This window comes from Prosopis cineraria, unplaced genomic scaffold (genome assembly GCF_029017545.1).
Source record: "Prosopis cineraria cultivar Desert tree isolate PC_DT_omini unplaced genomic scaffold, ASM2901754v1 PC13, whole genome shotgun sequence".
Taxonomy (NCBI): Eukaryota; Viridiplantae; Streptophyta; class Magnoliopsida; order Fabales; family Fabaceae; genus Prosopis; species Prosopis cineraria.
Genome location: NW_026555344.1, coordinates 10850054 through 10870416, shown reverse-complemented (window position 1 = coordinate 10870416; position 20363 = coordinate 10850054). Strand labels below are relative to the sequence as shown.

Below are 20363 nucleotides of genomic sequence, written 5' to 3'. Positions count from 1 at the left end.
AGGGGTTATGATTCAAAGGAAAATCAATATCCTTTGCCTGCAAGAAACAAAATGGTGTGGAGAAGAAGTTAAGGATATTCAAGGGTTCAAACTTTGGTATACAGGAAAAGTAAGTGCACGCAATGGAGTAGGCATCATTATAGATAAGGAGTGGAAGAAAAATGTTGTAGAAGTTAGCAGAATTGGAGACAGAATTATTTCCTTAAAAATGATAATTGGACGTGAGACTGTTAATATTGTTAGCGCTTATGCGCCGCAAGTCGGGACAAAAGCCAATCTTAAGGAATTATTTTGGGAGGATCTGGAGGGGTTGATTCGACACATACCACAGAGTGAAAAGATTTTTATTGGAGGAGACTTTAATGGGCATGTCGGGAGGGAAGCTGGTCAGTATGCGAGGGTGCATGGTGGTTTTGGTTTTGGAGAGCTAAACAATGAAGGACAAACTCTTCTTGATTTCTCATTGGTGTATGATTTTAAGATTGCCAACACTTATTTTAAGAAGAGAAATGAGCATCTCATCACTTACAAAAGTGGAGCCTCAAGGTCACAGATTGATTTTCTTTTGGTTAGGAACACAGATAAAAAACTTTGTAAAAATTGTAAGGTCATCCCCGGAGATGCTGTAACGACACAACATAGGGTCCTAGTCCTTGATGTGTGTATTATGAGTAAAATCCAAAAACGTCGACAAGTAGTAACACCAAGGATTAGGTGGTGGCAATTAAAAGGTGAGAAGCAAGATATTTTCAAGCGAAATCTTTTGGATAAAGGAATTTGGGAATCTCAGGGAAGTGCTAACATCATATGGGAGGATATGGCTAAAAAGATACGGGAGGTTGCAAAAGTAGTTTTGGGAGAATCGAAAGGTTCTGGTCCGAGAGATAAGGAGACTTGGTGGTGGAATAATAGTGTACAGGACAAAATCAAGTATAAGAAGAACTGTTTTAAAGCCATACATTTGTGTAACAATGAGAAAAATTGGGAGAGGTACCGTATGGCTAAGAAAGAAACTAAGAGAGCTGTGGGTGAAGCTCGTTCTAAAGCTTTTGAAGAATTTTATAAGAACCTTGAGACGAAGGAAGGAGAGCAAAATATTTATAAGATTGCCAAGAGTAGGGAAAGAAAATCAAAAGATCTAGAACAGGTAAGATGTATTAAGGATGAAGAGGGAAGAATTTTAGTTACAGATGATGAAATTAAAAATAGATGGGAGACTTACTTTTCTAAACTTTTCAATGATGGAGAGGATTCATCTAGTAACTTGAAGGATTTAGTAACTGGTGAAGGAGAACAAAATTTGTCATTCTATCGAATAATACGTGATAAGAAGGTAAAGGAAGCTCTTAAGAAAATGGCAAATGGTAAAGCCAACGGACCTGATTGTATATCTATCGAAGCGTGGAAATGTTTAGGTGAAGAAGGGGTGAGATGGTTAACTAAGTTATTTAATGTGATTTTACGGTCCAAGAAAATGCCTGATGAGTGAAGGAGAAGTACATTAATTCCTATTTATAAAAATAAAGGGGATATTCAGAATTGTACTAACTATAGAAGGATTAAACTCATGAGCCACACAATGAAATTGTGGGAGAAAGTAATTGAGCACAGGTTGAGATTGGAGACAAGTATTTCTGAGAATCAATTTGGTTTTATGCCAGGTAGATCAACTACAGAGGCGATTTATCTACTAAGGGGATTAATGGAAAAGTATCGTTGTAAAGATAAAGATCTACACATGGTTTTTATTGATTTGGAAAAAGCTTATGACCGTATACCAAGAGAAGTGCTTTAGAAAGCGTTGGAAAAAAAGGGAGTACGGATTGCTTATATTAAAACCATACAAGATATGTATGAGGGGGTAAAAACTAGTATAAGAACGCCTAGTGGTCAAACAAAGGATTTTCCTATAAAGATTGGACTACATCAAGGATCATCTCTGAGTCCTTATTTGTTCAACTTGATTTTAAATGTTTTGACGGAACATATTCAAGAGGAAATCCCAAAATGTATGCTCTTCGCGGATGATATAGTTCTTATAGCAGAGACAAGAGAAGAGGTTAATTGCAAACTTGAGTTATGGAGGAGGACATTGGAGTCAAAAGGTTTTCGTCTGAATAGAAGTAAGACGGAATATTTATATTGTAAATTTGGTAAAGGACTATTCGACAATAATTTGAAAGTGAAATTGGAAGATCAAATTATACCTCAAGTGGAAAAGTTTAGATATTTGGGAGCCATTATTCAAAATGATGGCGAAATCAGTGGAGATATTTCACATAGAATTCAAGCTGGGCGGTTTAATTGGAGAAAAGCTAAATGAGTTATTTGTGACCGTAAGGTGTCTAATAAACTTAAAGGAAAGTTTTATCGCACTGCTATCAGACCAGCAATGTTATATAGTAGTAAATGCTGGGCTCTAACGGGACAGCAAGAGCATAAAGTTGGAGTAGCAGAGAAGAGAATGCTACGATGGATGTGCGGACATACACGTAAAGATAAAATTCGAAATGAGCACATACGCGAAAAAGTGAGGGTGGCACCTATTGAGGAAAAAATGGTAGAAAATCGGTTGAGATGATTTGGGCATGTACAAAGAAGACCAAGGGAGGCACCAGTGAGAAAAGTGGAACATATAACTTTGAGTCCAATTAAGAGAGGTAGAGGAAGGCCTAAGAGAACACTCTTGGAAGTTGTTGAGCGCGATCTCTTAATTAATAATATTCCTAAAAACTTGATAAATGATAGAGCACAATAACGTCTTGCAATCCATGTAGCCGACCCCACCTAGTGGGATAAAGGCTTGTTGTTGTTGTTGTTGTTGTTGTAATTATCCTTGAGGACAAGGATCAATTTGAAAGGGGAGTACTGTTACGTGGCATCAATAATGGTCAAGGAGGTGACATGAAAAGCAGGAGAGGAAGGGGGAGAGAAAGACAAGGAAGAAGAGATATAGAGAAAGGAAGGAGAAACTAGAAATTAAAGGAGAGACTGAAAAATAGTCAACGTTATTCAAATCATCCAAAAAGGTCAAACAAATGAGAAAACTTTTGGTCGATTTATAGAGTCCTAGGTATACTTATTCAAAATAACAATCTAGCCTAAATCTAATAAATCCTCAAGATAAAATAAAATAACTAAATCCTAGACAGGATAAGATGATACTAGACACCTTATTTTTATTCTAAAATAAAGAAAATATAACATTTAAAAGATAACATGAATATAAATTTTAAATTTAAATTAAAACCCAAAACACATATTTCTTTCACAAGGTTAATAAGGATTAGCAAGTTTTTACCATATAATAACAAAAAAGGGTTAGCGTTAAGAGGTTCCTATTAGTATAAATAGGAGAGAAAGATGATGTCAAAAGTGTTTAATGAATTGAATATTACACTTTTACATTTTCACGTATCAGTAATACCAAGCTATCGCATGATAATCTGTAAGTTAGCCATCTTGTAGAAAGACAAACAAATTCAGTAGTTCAAAAAAAGAGAGAGGAGAGAGGCTAAGAAACTATCCCTATGACTCACTATTGACTTTTGTATGCTTAATGACGAGAAACTTGAGACCAAAATGACACTATAAATTTAACGAACTATATAATGAGAAATTAAAACACATAACAAGCAGGTACATCCAACGATAAGTAAATTGAGACAAATTCAGGTGCATAAATCAACCAAGAATTATGGATATCATACTTGAAACTCATGATACAAGGAACCAACAATTTACAAACATTAAATGCACGTTGTAAGAAATGGAAACTTAAGCTAATACCTGTAGTGCTCTGCATTGCAAAGGCCTAGGTGCATGGGGAAGAGAACGCAAAAGTACCAATAAAAGTTGTGAATGCTCAAAACGGTGGCCAGAATCATAGAAGTTCAACCCATCCTCCATTGTAGAGGCATTGATCTGAAATGAAAAGAAAGACCAATTAAAAAAAAAAAAAGACAAGCAAAAGGAAAGATCTTTTTTTTTTTTTTGGAACTTGCTTAAGACATTTTGCCCAGGGTATTTTAATAAACATTCAGACATCATGTGGCTTTGCCAAATGATGTTTTGACAAATTCTGTCAACAAATTAGGAGGCATCAATCTGAAATGGAGCGGGGGAAGCAATACATTCATTTATCTGATGTAGCACTAGTAGCAAGAATAAAGAAAGCCAGTAAGATATAAAAGAAATAAAGCAGAGGAGGGAAGAGGCAGAAGAAATATAAGACTTAATTCAATTAAAAAAACAAATCAAACCCTAACTAGAAAGGGATTTATATAAAGCCAAGGGGTTAACTTTTAAAAAAGAAAGATAAAACAATAATCTTACAAAAGATCATTTTTCTGAAAGTCATTAACATGTATGTTTCCATTGGTATGAAGTGGAGAGGTAATGGAAGAATTTCATCATACCGAGGCAGCCAATAAAGTAGTGTAGACATTGTCAGTCATTAGCCTGTTGGGTGCTGCTTGGAAAGCCTTCTGCAAGGCAAAAAGCAGAAGAGAAACCTTGTCATCAAACATGGTGCCACCCCCATCATGCAGTCCAACATCCAAAAGGTTTCTTGTTGTATCAGGAACAGCATGAGAGTCAAATTTCAGATGCCCTGAAGCTACTAAAGCACCCAAGAGAGCTATGATCCCAACAACAATGCCATCACTATCATCAATATTGTAAACATTGTTTCTTGCATTATCAGCACTAATGGAAAGACTTATTCCTCCCAAATTATTGCCATTAGAAGTTTCAGAAGTAGATTTCATTTCAGAAGTAGATTTCATCCTTTCAATATTCAGAACAGTGGAACTTGAATTAGGATGACTTCTATTATCAACTAGCTGAGAACCTTGGTCTATTTCTTCTAAGGTGGCTTCACTTTTCTCAGCAGATCTTTCATCATCTTGACTTTGTTCGGTAATTTCATTATTACCATCAACAGTAGCTTTTTCAGGTTTGGGACTTTTTGACAATGATTCCAAGACATCACTGTCTCCAGTCTTAGCTTCCCTTTGAAGCAGAACAAGAAGAGTTTCCACTCCACCACATGCTAGGAATGCTTCTGCAAATGTGCGAGCTCTAGCTGCATTTGGCTGTACAATTAACCTGTAGAACAGATGCAACACCCTAGCAACCTGGAAAGAAAAGTAAATAATGAGTACAATTAATAGTTCAATGACAACTTTATTTGTTAAATGAATAAGAAATAATAGTTCGTGTTAGACTTTTAGAATTTCAAAAAAATAAACATGAGATTAGTAATAGTCAGAACTAAAAATTGTAGTTTATTGATCTTATTAAATGTAATTAAACCTAGCAGAGCATACAACAGAGAAATATAGGCCTAGCGGTAATCCCTGAAATTCTTCTCCTTCACTTATTCACCAAGGAAGTTATTTTACAAAATAATTGCTCATAAACTCAAGAATGAGATCCAACCAATGATGTAAAAGGCGCTCGCCTCAGCGCCTAAGGCGCCTGGGCGAGGCGCTGAACTTGGCCATCGCCTCTCAAGTGAAGAGAGGCGATGGGTTTCCTCAGGCGCTCGCCTTTGAGCGCCTTGTGCGCCTCGCATATCCTAAAGGCGCGCGACTGTCAGCGCCTGGCAGCAGTGAAGATGAGAAGATTAGAAGAGAAGACAAAGACGTAAGATTTCAGAAGAGAAGACGATAAAGGAAGATGAAGGAGTGAAGAATGCTGACTGGGTGTGAAAGAACCGAAAAGAAGAGTAGGAGTTGGTTCTTGTTCGGCTGCCGGTGTCGACTGGGTATGCAAGAATCAGAGACGAGAACTCGTCTGCACTCCACCGACTGTATCTCCACCGAAAAGAAGAGCAGGAGTTGGGTACGACCGTATCGTGCGAGTATGCTAGCTGGCCATAAGTTCAGCATCGTGGACTGAATATCATCCATTAGAATATAATTTTTTTTAACCAAAATCCATTAAAATATGATAAAAAAATATAGTAAATAATTATAAAAAATTTAACAAATCCTATCCTATCTTGTGAGAGAAACGTATAACATATAATAAATTAGGAAAGATTTAAATTTTAAATAAAAGATAATAAAAAATATTATATATAGAAAAAGATTTTAATTAATTATAAAAAATTATCTTTGATTTAAATTTTAAATATGATTGAGATAATTATAAAAGATTTAACAAATCCTATCCTATCTTGTGGGAGAAACATATAACATATAATAAATTAGGGAAGATTTGAATTTTAAATAAAAGATAATGAAAAATATTATATATAGAAAAAGATTTTAATTAATTATAAGAAATTATCTTTGATTTAAATTTTAAATATGATTGAGAAAATTTTGCTATCTGAAGGAAAATTTTTAGGAAAGTTTAAGACTTTAAAATCCCTCCCAATGTATATTTTTTAAGATATAAAAAGAAAACCTATTACTGTTCTTTGGTATTGGCATCAGTGTGTCTCGAGGCTTAGAGCAAGTGAGCAATATCTCCAAGGATCACGTCTTGCACGTCTTGCACATCTTGCACTCTAACAATCAGGTTCTAACTTCTAAGTTTCAAAGTTCAAACATCATATTATTTTCTATTTTTCTTATTTGATTTGCTTGATTTTAGGCCTTTAGCACTACAACACACAGAACAATTATTCAAAAAACAAACCTTTAATTTTTCACTCTCTTTTTTGGTTTTTCCTGGTATTTTTCCCCAGTTTTTAGTGCTTCCATGGCTGAAAGTAGTGGTCAAGTTCAAAACAAGCAACAAGAACAAAATAAGAGAAAAGACCCTGGATGGAAATATAATTTCTTGAGTGACCCAAATGACACCAATACTGTAACTTGTTCCTTTTGTAACAAATCTACAAAAGGAGGGATTCATAGAGCTAAGTTGCATCAAGTTGGAGGTAATAGGAATGCTGCTAAATGTTTGAAGTGTCCTGATAATGTGAGGAAAGAGTTGCAAGATTACATGGACAAAAAAAAGGTAGAAAAAGAGACATATGATAATCCAATTATAAATGTTGTGGATATAAGTATGCATGGTGAAGAAGAGGAGGAGGAGGAGGAGTTGTATGGAAAGAAAGGAAAAAATGTTATGCTTACATCAAAGAAGCCTAGACAAAAGGTCCCATGGATTCTTTTATGAGGAAACCAGAGCAAGTTATTCAATTACGAAAACAAGGAAAGTTGCGAGATGGAAATATAACTGATAAATTTGATAAGGAGAGAAGAGCTATGGTTTGTCAATACATTGGTCGATTTTTCTACCAAGCTGGCATTCCATTTAATGTTGCTAACATGGATTCCTTTAAAATTATGATTGAAGCTATTGGACAATATGGTCCAAATCTAAAACCCCCAAGTTACTATGAGTTGAGGGTGCCAATTTTGAAGAAAGAAGTTGAACTTACAAATGATATGATGAAAAATCATAGAGATATGTGGAAAAGAAAAGGCTGTTCCATTATGCTTGATGGGTGGACTAGCCGAACAAATAGAAGCTTGATAAATTTTTTAGTGAATTGCCCAGTTGGCACAATGTTTATAAAATCTGTTGATGCATCATCATATGTTAAAACAGCAGAAAGATTGTTCAATTTGATTGATGATTTTGTTGACCATGTTGGGGAAGAGAATATTGTTCAAATAGTGACGGATAATGGGTCTAACTTTAAAGCTGCTGGTAAATTATTAGAAATGAAAAGGTTGAATCTTTTTTGGACACCATGTGCAGCACATTGTGTAGATCTTATATTAGAAGACATTGGAAAAATTTCTAGGGTATCAAAGACTTTGGCAAGAGCAATCAATTTGACAGGGTATATATATAACCACGTAGGACTTCTAAATATGATGAGAGAGTTCACTAAGCAAAAGGAGTTGGTGAGGCCTGGCAAAACTAGATTCTGCACTTCATATCTTACTCTTAAAAGCATTCATCAACAGAAAACTGCATTGAGGACTATGTTTACTTCAGAGAAGTGGGAATCAAGTAAGTGGTCAAGAGAACCTAAAGGAAAGCGTGTGGTTGAAAGTGTGCTTATGCCTTCTTTTTGGAATACTGTTTCTTATATATTAAAAGTTATGGGACCTCTTGTTCGAGTGCTAAGACTTGTAGATAATGAAAAAAAACCAGCCATGGGTTATATATATGAAGCAATGGATAGAGCCAAAGAGGCAATTCAAAAGGCATTTGATAATAATGAAGATAAGTATAGAGAGATTTTTCATATTATTGATGAAAGGTGGAATTGCCAACTTCATCAACCTCTACATGCTGCAGCTTATCTCCTAAATCCAGAATATTATTATGACAACCCAGATATAGAGTTTGATGAAGAAATCACTAGGGGCCTAATATCTTGCATAGGGAGACTTGTGAAAGACCCAACCGCCCAAGAGAAGATCATGAATGAATTGACAATATATAAAAGAGCAGAGGGACTTTTTGGGGTTGATTTGGCCATTAGAACAAGGAAAACAAGAGCTCCAGGTAGATTATAATCACACATTAGTTATTTAATAGTCCTAGTTTTACTAATTTAGTTAAAATGTTAAATAATTATGTATTATTTTTATGACTTTGTAGCGGAATGGTGGGCTTCTTATGGAAGCTCTAGCCCTAATTTACAACATTTGGCAATCAGAATACTAAGCCTTACTTGTAGTGCATCAGGCTGTGAACGTAATTGGAGTGTGTTTGAACAGGTTAAATTTAAATATTTCAATTTTTTAAAATAGGTCAATGCTATGTTTTATCATATCTTCACTTCATATTAAGATAATTAATTATTATATATGATTTTTCCACTTAGATTCATACAAAAAAGCGGAACAAGCTTGCTCAAGATAGACTCAATGATTTGGTCTTTGTGAAATACAATCAAGCACTGAAAAATAGATATGATAGGCAAGATGTAGATCCCATTTCCTTGGCGGATATTGATGAAAGTAATGAATGGCTACTTGGTAGTATGATGGATGTCGATGAGGACGCAGCAGATGAGCGTGTTTTTGGTGATGATGAGAATGAAGAGTTAACATGGGGGGCTGTTGCATCAGCAGCAGGTGTTGGAGAACCAATTAAACAAACAAGAAGCCAAAGCCAAGCTAAAGGAAAAAAAGCTAGCTCATCTAGAGCTAAAGGAAAACAACCGATTACCAACATTGAGGAACTTGCAAATTTTGATTCAGATGAGTTAGAGGAAGACGATGAAAGATATAAATCCAACAATGAAGGAGGAGAAAGTCCTGAGCTTGCCACATCTGAATCTGATTCAGATTTCTAGTTTGATTTTTTTATAGGCCTCAATATTGTTTTTTCATATTTTAAAGACATTTTATGCACTTGATTGATTATTGGAATAGTTTATATTATTTTGTTGTAATTTTGTAGAAGTTTATGATTGAAGTAGATTTATATTTATCACTTTATCTATGGTTTGTTGTCTATAATCTATGTATTATGCATTTTATCTATAGTAGCGCCTTGCTTCACTCAGGCGTGCGCCTTTGTAGCGCCTTGCGCCTAAGGCGTTTTACCAACTTTGCGCCTTGAGTGCGCCTTTCGCCTTTAACAACACTGGATCCAACCAATAAAATGGACCTTAATTGAAGGCCAACTATAGAATAAAGAAACACAAACCAAACCTAAATGCAATTCCCGAAGACTCCAGTACCACTTAAAGTAAAAGGATTGCTATCCCAAAAAAAAAAAAAAAGTAACAGTAAAAGGGCTTGAGCATCAAAGAATCCCTGGCTGACAATGATTAGTTGATGATCTTTTCATCATTAAACAACATTAAGCCTTATCTTACTATGTGCAATCAATTTTATCAACCCTCCACATCAACATCTCCCTCAACTTTCTTTGTATATGCTGAAATCATCTTCATTTTTTTACCAACTTCTCTTTGATAAATGCAACGCCAACTCTTCCTCAAATATGGTCAACACAAATCTCATCTTTTCATGTATGACGAATATTGTCTTTTCATCATTAAAGGAAAAGAGAGAGATCTCCACAAAAAATAAAATTTTAGGAAAGGAGAAGCCACAAAAATAAAAGAATACAGCCAATTCCAACAATGCTACAAAAAAGGGAAGACATAATCTTAAATTCACACTACATTACCTGATTGAGTTGTGGACAGTCAAGCATGAATCCTAGTAAACACCGCACATCATCAGAGACCTCTGAAGGAGGCCCTGCCACTATTAGAAGTTCAATTACCACTAGGAGCTCATCAACTAAAGCATTCAGTTCACCCACTGGACGTGTTGCCCCAGTAAGGGAAAAAGTGTTCACCGAGTCCTTTTCAGGAATAGTCCAATAACATTTTCTGCACCCATCAAGAAGCATCTGAATGGCATTGGCATCTCGCATGATTGCTGACTCAGTGAAAACCATGTCTGCGAGTGATGACAAAAGCTTCTTTTGTATTCCATAACTGCACAAACTCCAAATTTTTAGATCTAAGAGCAATGTACTGAAGAGCTGTACTTTAAGTATGTCATTGATTTTTTGAGACTGACAAAGTGAAACAACAGCAGCAACAAGTTCCTCATCTCCTACACCATCTCGCTTTCCATAATCAAGCAAAGATAGAGTCTGGAGAAGATAATTCAAAATTTTTGAAAGAATCTCAGGCCCTCTGCCACGAGACAACTCTTCATTGTTCCTAGGATGCTGTACAGCCAAGGATATAATTCGAAATATTGAGGCAGCAAGAGATGTGGTTGCTAAAGACAAAGAAACATTCCCTATTAGTGGTTCCAAGGTAATCTCATGTACACTGCTCACTGCCAAGGGAAGCAAAGATAAGGGGCCTCCATAGGCCAAAGCCCACAGAGCATCAACAGGTCGCGTTCGTGTCGCAACATGGACTTGCCCAAGAACCCCAGCTGGACGTCGAGCCAACCCTGATTCATGATATAAAGAACTTGTAAGAAAAATAGGAAATAAAGCTCACTGTTTATCCATGCTACAATGAATGATAAATTTTCTATTGGTTTTACAATAAATGAACATTTAAACATGAGACCCTACATGTTTAAATTCTAAAATAACAAGCAAAAAATTCTTGACATCAATGCATTTGTTAACAAAGAGTTGATAGTTGATTGTATCATATGCAAAAATTGGCGAGAGGAGAAAAGAACAAGCACCGATCTCAATATTAGGTCCATCCCAAAAATAGTAAAATGAAGGAAAGCAATCTTGTTCATGTCCCCATTTGTGTTAGGTTTTGCTCAAGATTTGATAGGTTGTAGGCAAGAGATTGGCTTGATAGACTATTGTAATTAGCCCCCTTTTGCTTTGTAGTATTGTTTGTTGCCTTTAATGGAATTTAAGTTGGCTTAAAACAAAGGAACATTGGTGAAGAGACAAAATAAGAATGGTACATGATGTTAAAATATGTGAATATTGTATTTATTCCTATAGTTGTTACTAGTTGGTTATTAAGGGCTGAGTTGGCATTCATTACTCTGTATGTGGGTGCTCTTGAATAAATATCCTTGTAAATCTTGAGAATAATTATCAGAGAATTTTTTCCTCACTTGTTTTCACATGGTATCAAAGTGAGAGCAGGAGTAGCTAAGAGGAAAAATAGTCATCTTAATGTTACTAATGTGCCTAAACACTATTAGAGGGAAGCTGTCTTAACTGCAACAGAGATAATTAACAGACTTCCAACCCTTGTCCTCAGTTCAAAGAGCCCTATGGAAGTTTTAGCTCATTTTTTTCCTAATTTCAATGCATCAAATGGACTCATACTTAGGATCTTTGGGTGTGTTGATTTTGTTCATTTGCATTTTCAACAAAAGACCAAACTGGAACCTAAAGATCTCAAATGTGTGTTTGTTAGGTACCCCTACTCAAAAAGGATACGAATGTTGTCATCCTCCTTCAAGGAAATTCTTTATGTTAGTTGATGTTACTTCTTTTGGATCTAACTCTTGTTTCAATGCTTCTCTTAAAAAGCAAAGTCCTCTCAACGATGATCAAGGCAATGATATTTTCCTTAATGAACTTACTAGTTATTCTTCCAGCAAGTAATACATTGGAAGCACCATTAACTCTCAACTCCACTCGTCCACCACAAGTTTTCTCTTGGAAGAACAAGAGAACATCTTAACCTAGGCAAGTTCAATCATCTAAACCGGTTCCTGCTCAAATTTTAGGACCTATGCCTGAAATTTTTGAGTTAAATCCCTATTCTCTTGAACAAACTGAAATTATTTCAAATTTTCATGACAATCAAGATGTTTCTAATGATAATTCTGAGCGGCTTAAGTCTAATTTATCTATTGCTTTGAGAAAAGGAACTCGGAGTTGTACCAAACGACCTCTATATCCATTATCTTCATTTCTTTCTTATGACAAATTGTCTTGTAGTCACAAAGCCTTTCTCACTAGCCTACATTCCATTCCAATACCACAAACCTTATTTGAGGCATTAGCAGATGAAAATAAGGTTAAGGGAATGAAGGTGGAGATGGAAGCACTTGAGAACAATACATGGGATCTTGTTCAATTACCAGAGGGAAAGAAGCTTGTTAGGTGTAATTGAGTCTTTACTCCTAAGGATAACTCTAATGGCTCCATGGATAAGTATAAAGCTTGACTAGTTGCCAAAAGGTATACTCAAATGTATGAGGTTGATTATGAAGAAACTTTTGCCCTAGTTTAAAAAATGAGTACTTTCCGTATTTTATTAGCTCCTCATGATTGGGAATTATTACAATTTGATGTGAAGAATACTTTTCGACATGGTAATTTAAATCCTACTGCTCAAACCTTTTTGAGTAAGTATAAAGCTTGATTAGTTGCCAAAGGATATACTCAAATGTATAGGGTTGATTATGAAGAAACTTTTGCCCCCATTGCAAAAATGAACACTTTTTGTATTTTATTATCTCTAGCAGCTACTCATGATTAGGAATTACTACAGTTTAATGTGAAGAAGGCCTTCTTACATCGTGATTTAAAGGAGATCTATATGGAGGTTCCACTCGGTTTTGATTCACAATATGCTCCTGATACGGTTTGCAAACTTAAAAGGGCAATTTATGGCCTAAAACAATCTACGATGACATGGTTTGGAAGGTTTACAAATGCTAGAGTTGGCATGGGGTTCAAACAAAGCAATGGTGATCATACTTTGTTTATCAAATATTCATATTAAGGGGAAGTAACAATTTAACTCATCTATCTTGATGATATCATAGCAATAAGAAATGATATAAAAGGGATTAGCTCTCTGCAAAGTCAATAGATGAAAGAATTTCAATTGAAGGGTTTAAGGAGGTTAAAATATTTTTTAGGTATTGAAGTGGCATCTTTATATCCGAACAGAGGTATGTTCTTGTCCTTCTAGCTAAAACAGGGAAGTTGAGTTGCAACCTATGGACACTCCAATTGAACTAAATCATAGTCTTTGTAAGATAGGAAAACATCCTCGCAAACCAAGGCCAAATCAAAAGCCAAGCAAACCTCCTCCACCTAATCCTCTTATCAACAAGGAATCTTACTAGAAGCTTGTAGGAAAATTAATTTATCTAGCCCACACTAGCCTTATCTAGCCCACAGTGGCCTAACATTGCATATGCAATGAGTGTGGTAAACCAGTTTATGCATGATTCTAAAAGTCACACCTACTGGCAATACATCAAATACTCAAGTACTTGAAAGGTACTCTAGGAAAAGGCATTCTATTTGAGGGGGAGAGAAGATTGACCATTGAAGCATATATTGATGTAGGTCATGGAGGAGATATGAATGATAGAAGGTCTACATGAAGCTATTGTGTGTTCCTTGGTTCAAATCTCATTACTTGGAGAAGCAAAAAACAAGATGTGGTGTTTAGATCTAGTGCCAAAGCTGAGTTTAAAGCTATGGCACTTGGAATTTGTGAGTTATTGTGGATAAAAATCATTTTATCAGATTTGAAAATCAAACGGGAAGGCGCAATGATGCTTTATTGCGACAAGTTTGCTATCAACATTGCTCATAATTCAATATGACATCATAGTGTTGAGATTAATCAACATTTTATCAAAGAAAAGTTGGAAAGTGGTCTAATCTATACTCCCTACATTCCTTCTAGCGATCAATTGGCAAATATACTCACAAAAGGATTATCTAATGAACATTTCTAGAAATTAGTGTCCAAGATGGGAATGGATAATATCCATTCACTAGCTTGAGGGGGAGTGTTAAAATATGTGAATATTGTATTTATTCCTATAGTTGCTATTAGTTGGTTGTTAAGGGCCGAGTTAGCATTTATTACTGTGTGTGGGTTACTATTGCATAAATACCCATGTAAATCTTGAGAATAATTATCAGAATCCTTTCCTCACTTGTTTTCACACAAGAGAAGGTAATAATTTTGCTTATTCTATTGTGTATTAAAAGAGTACAACTCATGCGATCAAGAGCACATAATATACTCACACAAGAGTTTAACATGCAAGGCCAACAAAGAATAAATAAGGCTATTCCTTAAGAAAATCTACAACTGTTAAAGGTTTACATAATTAATCCCCATTGCAATATCTTCTCTTTCCATCATCACCATTCTTGGGATTAAAATCAAGTCAAAGCACCTACCAGGAAAACAAATGAATAAATAAATAAGAAATTTTAGAAACTTCTTGTTCCTTCGTCTGAAATTAGAAAATGCATTTAATTTTCTGCTATGAGGAAAGTGAAATGAATGTTAGATCACAGTTTCACACGTTTATACCCAAATCACAACATTGTTATGAAATACTGCAAAATATGTGATAAAAAAACAAGCTTCAAGATTAGAAAATTAAAAAATAAAGGAAAAACAAAGAGGAATTATAACGCATACAGCCCTAATGTTAAGTAAGCAGACAATTGCACATAATAGTAGATGAACTTCCAACAATGATACAAAACCAAAAGGAAACAGTTTCCTAGATGCATCCTGTGCCACTACATGGCGCACATTGACCTTAAAGATGATTTCTCAGAGAACAGAAGCCTTTTTGTGTAAAATAAAGAAGCATTAATGTAAAAGAATTTATAAATCATAGGAAGCATTGCAGAGAATTTATCTAACCTGCAGCACCAGAAGGTGAAGCATCTGGACAGTAACGGCCACTGAGCAAACAAGGATGATAAAGCAGATGAATGCAGCCACCAATTTCTGAATCTAAAAGAACACTTTCCTCTACCTTGCTCTGCATATAGGGATTTGTTGCCAGCCATGGCAACCCTGCTGCATTACCAAAAGAAGGCAACACATCCCCTCCTCTTGAAGCCAACCGTGCCATCCTCTCTGGGCCAATTGGTTCCTTGAAGATGTAGACAGGACCCATTTCAGCAAACAAAGGGCATTGACGACGACGGCGTTGTAAACCAGCCATCGTTGGGGGAGGGTTAGTTCCTATGCAGCAAAATGAAAGGGGTTTGGAAATTCGAGGAAACTCGAAAGGACGACTTTCATATAAAGATCCATCTATATATAGTCTAACTTCACTTTCTGCTTTCCCAATAATTCCATGCTTGCTAATATGTTCCAGACCAATGAAGTACCAGCACTGCGGTTTGAAAGCATGGGTAAAATGCAAAGAAGACTTCCTTCCCTTTCCACTACCAGTTTCAACAACCAAAAATTGAGCATGAAAATAAGCCTCTATGCCCTGATTATCAGCAGATAAGAAACTAAAAAGCCGTGGCATGTGTGCTGTACCTTCACCAGCAAGTGCACTAGCTGCAGCAGCAGCTGACATAGCTGATGATTTACCCGACTTAGCTGCAGCAGCTGCAGCAATTGCGGCAGCAGCTGTTGCTGTATTTAATGTGTCAGCAAATGATTCAATGTAAATCCATGTCGCAAACCCATAACCATTGACAAAGGGCCAACGGCCATCACCTGGACCAAGCAAGCCAGAGCTTTCACCATCAAACTCAAAACTGCAAGCAGGTCCTCTTGACTCCTTTCCACCTATCGCTTTCTCCAATGCAAGCATTAAACGCGAAGCCCAAATTGTGTCAAGTGTTCTTCTAACAACTTGAAACCATCTGTGAAGATCACTCACGCCAAGAGAATGCCCTGCTAAGTATTGTATACAATTACACAAAGGAGTTCCATCCCACCTCATTTGCCCACTTGAAACAACATCCTCTGTGAAAACTTTTTCTGCTGATTTCAACAATACTCCTAACAGACCAGCCATTGAGCACATTGCTCTATTTCTAGTACATGCCCGCAATATGGCAAGAAGTCCCCTGACCATTCGCGTCCTAGGTGACATGATATAGTCAGTATCACCTGCCCAAGGAAGCCAAGGAATCAGCTCAGCTGCCACAATGGCAGCCCGGGAATTCAGCATCACACTTGGAGGATTTTTATCCTCATCTTCTTCAAAACTTTCAACACCACCCATTGTTGCCAAAAGTGAATCTACAATTAAGAAAGCCACATTTTCCATTATTTCTCCAGTTCCAAAGTTTTCCATGCCTCTAGCAATATTCTTTAGTTTCTCCAGACTTTCAGGTTTTCCCATAATAGCAGAGTCTACTAAATGAAGTAATTCTGGAGAAACAGTTGGCATAGCATTCTTTTGCTTTGGCTTTGGTGGAGAAGCAACAGGCGAATATCCAGTTGAATCAAGACCAGTTTGATACTCAAACTGATTCATTGTTTGACTGAAATGCCCCTCAGACTCAGGGCTATGTACAAATAGATCATGTTGCATGTCAGCAACAGGAGAAGAATCACGTTCCATCATATATATCCCCGATGAATATTGAGAATCTTCTTTATTTCCGACATAAATGTTTTCTTCATTATCTAAATGCGAAGATTGGTTTGAATCTACAGATTCATTATTCTTCTCCTGATCTTTTAAAGATACCTGCTCAAAATGGCCCTCATCCACATCTGTACTTACAGAACCAACTTCCTTCCCCTGCAAGTGTACCTTTTCATCTTCATGTTCAACTCCAATACCAGTGCTAGAATTTGCACTTTCACGATGGAAACTACCTACTATTTCACCTACACCATTATCTACTTTATAAGTCTTTGACTCTTTACGGGATATTTCTGCCTCTTGCGCCTTTTCTTCTTCTTCCATTACACTAGTTTTTATGAAACTGACAAATATTCATTCATACAGTCAGTGCCTAACCCGCCTGCAAGTTATAGACGTAATAAATCATCCAATAAAAGCAAGATTTAGATCAAGACACCAAAATATGAAGTTGGGCATCATATTAACATTTACAACCGAACCAACAGCCTGCATTGCTAGTGATAAACAATTATCATTGTGCGGCAAACTTTTAGAAGAACTGTACATCTTGTCAAAAATTTTAACCACGAACGCCACCTAAAAGCATGAGTCTGCTCCTTCCTTTGTTAAAAAAAAGAAAAAAAGATGAGTCTGCTTCTTTATTGAACATCACATTCAGTATGGGAAGACCACCTACCAGATCAAAAGAAGAAATAGTTTCAAAAATTAAATAGCAAACGAAGCCAAAGGACAGAAGGTAAGCTCCAGGCTGGCTAGATATATTTTAAAAGAAAAAAATAATAATAAGTTAGAAAAAGCTTAAAACAGTTATCATATTCAAGATTATTTACGCAGACGAGAAACTTATCCCCTAAATCAGCCAGCTATGCAGCTCTTCCAAGATGCATATCAGTTTGGTCTGAAACCAGATTAACAAGAGAGAAATTAAGTAGAATTCGCGACACTAATTTTCAACCAAAACAGTAAGCAAAACTGTCTGTAGCTAAGGTTAGTCTTCCAAACATGGAATGTTAATATTCATGCTCTTTTCTTTAGTGGTTTCTCAGCAACCAGAGATAACTTTATGCAGACCTCAAACTAGATTGTGGCAAATAACCAGTTGACGTCATTAATTGAAGAGTAGTAGAATTAAGAGAGGAAAAAGGTTTCGGATCTTGTTGAGAAAGCAGATAGATAAATTTACGAGAAACCCACAAATCAAACCAGCTTAAATCGCCCCACATTACACGATACATCCGTATATCAGATTTTTTTTCAATGCATAAATGCATCAACGGATTCATATAATGATTGATCGGAGTTGGGTTAGTCAATGAAGATGCATAGATCCTAACGAAATCCACATTACTTCATAAACATGAAAGCAGACAAGGAACGAATTTGGTTCCAATTCGTACCTTGCACAAGAATATAGCTTGGAACACCGGTTCGGATTTAATCGTCAAATACCATAGACGATTTCATGAAAATATGAAAGAAATGAGGGAGAAAAAAAAAATGCTGAGAGAGAGACTGGGAAAAGAGTGAATCGGAGGAGGAGGAAGAGGAACCGAGCTGGGCGCGAGTCAGGTGTGGGGGCCCGGTTGCCTCGTCAAATACTCAAATAATCAAAAAAAGAAAAAGGAAAAGAAAAAGAAAAGAAAAACACAAAACATGCGTAAGAGAACGAGGTAAGAAAACTAAAACAGCGTGCTCACTCACTGCAACGACTAACTTTTTTAATTAATATAATTTATATAATATGCACTTTTTCTCCATTTAAGATTGGCTGAAATAGATATACAAGTTTAAAACTGTTTTTATTTTATAATCTTTCTAATTTTCAACTGTGGCATGTAATCTTCCTCAATTTAAGAAGTTTAAAATAGACACCATAAACTTTCAAATTGTGATTACCAACCCTTAATCGTTAAAATGACTGTCAAAGTTAACAAAAATGCCCTCAACTAGTAAAGAAAAGCGCATAAGCAAATGACATGAAATATTGAATATTTAATTTAATTATTGTTATCCTAACTTCTTTTTTTTGGAAGGCAATTTTTTTTTTGTATGTGCCAATTTTCTAGTTACTTTTTTTCTTTTGGTTTCATCTTCTTGATATTGTCACTTTTTTTAATTCAAAGCTTGTCCTGCTCTTTCTTAAATCTCTACTTCAAACTCATCTTTAGTTTTATTTATTGAGAATTATCTTACTATTCCTCTCTTCTCTACTTTGTTGTATTTGATTTGGGAGGAGAGGAAAGGAGAGAAGGATTTTACTCCCCTCTCTTGTTTGGATTGTAAAAACGGGAGAAAATTTTGTTATGATTGTGGTGTTGGTGTGTCAAAAGATTAAGTTCAATATTACCCACATGAGTGAAGTTTCAAAAATACTCATATTGTATGTGACATTCCAAAAATGTCCCTATATCTTTGCTGCTTGTTGGTGTTCAAGTTGTCATCCCTCTCCCTTAGCTCGCACAGCCATCACTGCTGCCTTTGTTCACGTCGTCTTGGTCCTTCATAGCTAACTCATGCTGCTATCCATCTATTCTCACGCTCACAAAAAGCCCATACCCAACCCCAATACTCATAGAAGACAAGTTTGTGGTTGTTCCATTTCAACTCAAGCTTCAATGCTGCCCCCTTCCTTCAAAATCATTTTTCAAATTAAATGGGAAAAAATTTGGGCATCTGCAAAAAAAAAAATAGCATGGGTATTTTTATCACATTATGTCTTTATCATTATTTTAAAAAATTTTATATGTCTACTTCATTAAATACTCATAAAAAATAGCACAAATTTTAATAAGATAAAGGTATAGTTGTTCATATATAATTATTCTCCCTCCTTTCCCCTTTTATAACCAAACAAGATAATATTAAAATCTCTTCTATACTCTTCCCTCTATTAAAATTACTTCCTCCCCTTCCTTCAAATCAATCTTTTAAGATCTAGTATAAAAGTGACTCAATTTGATTAGTTAATTAATCCGTTTTGAAGATTGGATTGTTTTAAACTAAACAATTTTGACAGAATCAAAATTAATTTGAAAACTAGAATGGTTGGATCATTTTAAACCATTTATTCTCTTTACTCTTATTCTAGTAATAAAATTTTTCTTCAATTTAAAAGAATTGATGGCAACTTTTTTTTTTTGGTTTGTTATGGTGAAATTTTGAGTACATGATTTATTTATTTGCATTGTATGAATCAGACTATGGAGAAAATTGAAAAATTATTTGCTTTAAAAGACAATTAAGGTACATATAAAAAATGATAAAAAATAAAATTTAATATATTATGACTAAACTACTTTGACATGGAAATGATATGTTGGTATTTTAAATATTTTATTTATATATGCATATAAATGTTTTTATTTAATTATTATGTTACCAGTCGACTGCCAATTTAATCAATTAAACTGTAAGAATTGTGATCTGCTGTTTTTTGGGTCTGTTGTCTAATTTAATCCTTGAAACATTGTCTCAAACCAAACAAAGCTCATATGTTCTGCTTTGTGCAAAAGGGATTATCTTTCTCTTCCTCTCTTCTTCACTTCAATGACATCGTGGTTCTCTGAGTTGTGCCTTTCC

General features: G+C 35.5%; 2 protein-coding genes across 2 annotated transcripts in view; one reads left to right on the top strand and one right to left on the bottom strand.

The window, feature by feature from the left end:
* LOC129290673 (BEACH domain-containing protein C2) overlaps positions 1 to 17579 on the bottom strand; it is a 62260-nt gene extending 44681 nt beyond the window's left edge. The window contains 5 exon segments of the mRNA XM_054927533.1: positions 3790 to 3924; positions 4419 to 5138; positions 10123 to 10910; positions 15083 to 17163; positions 17329 to 17579. Of these exon segments, the coding sequence (XP_054783508.1) occupies positions 3790 to 3924; positions 4419 to 5138; positions 10123 to 10910; positions 15083 to 17105 (3666 nt within the window). The 5' untranslated portion in view covers positions 17106 to 17163; positions 17329 to 17579.
* On the top strand, positions 8423 to 9562 carry LOC129290672 (uncharacterized). Its single transcript, XM_054927532.1, has 2 exons — positions 8423 to 8696; positions 8804 to 9562. The coding sequence occupies exons 1-2, from the start codon at positions 8553 to 8555 to the stop codon at positions 9275 to 9277; spliced, it is 618 nt and encodes a 205-aa protein (XP_054783507.1). The 5' UTR covers positions 8423 to 8552; the 3' UTR covers positions 9278 to 9562.
* Positions 17580 to 20363: the final 2784 nt, after the last annotated feature.

Coding starts and splice junctions, on each gene's coding strand:
- LOC129290672 (XM_054927532.1), top strand. CDS start 8,553: ATGTATTATTTTTATGACTTTGTAGCGGAATGGTGGGCTTCTTATGGA. Junction 8,697..8,803: donor ATTGGAGTGTGTTTGAACAG/GTTAAATTTAAA, acceptor TTTTCCACTTAG/ATTCATACAAAAAAGCGGAA.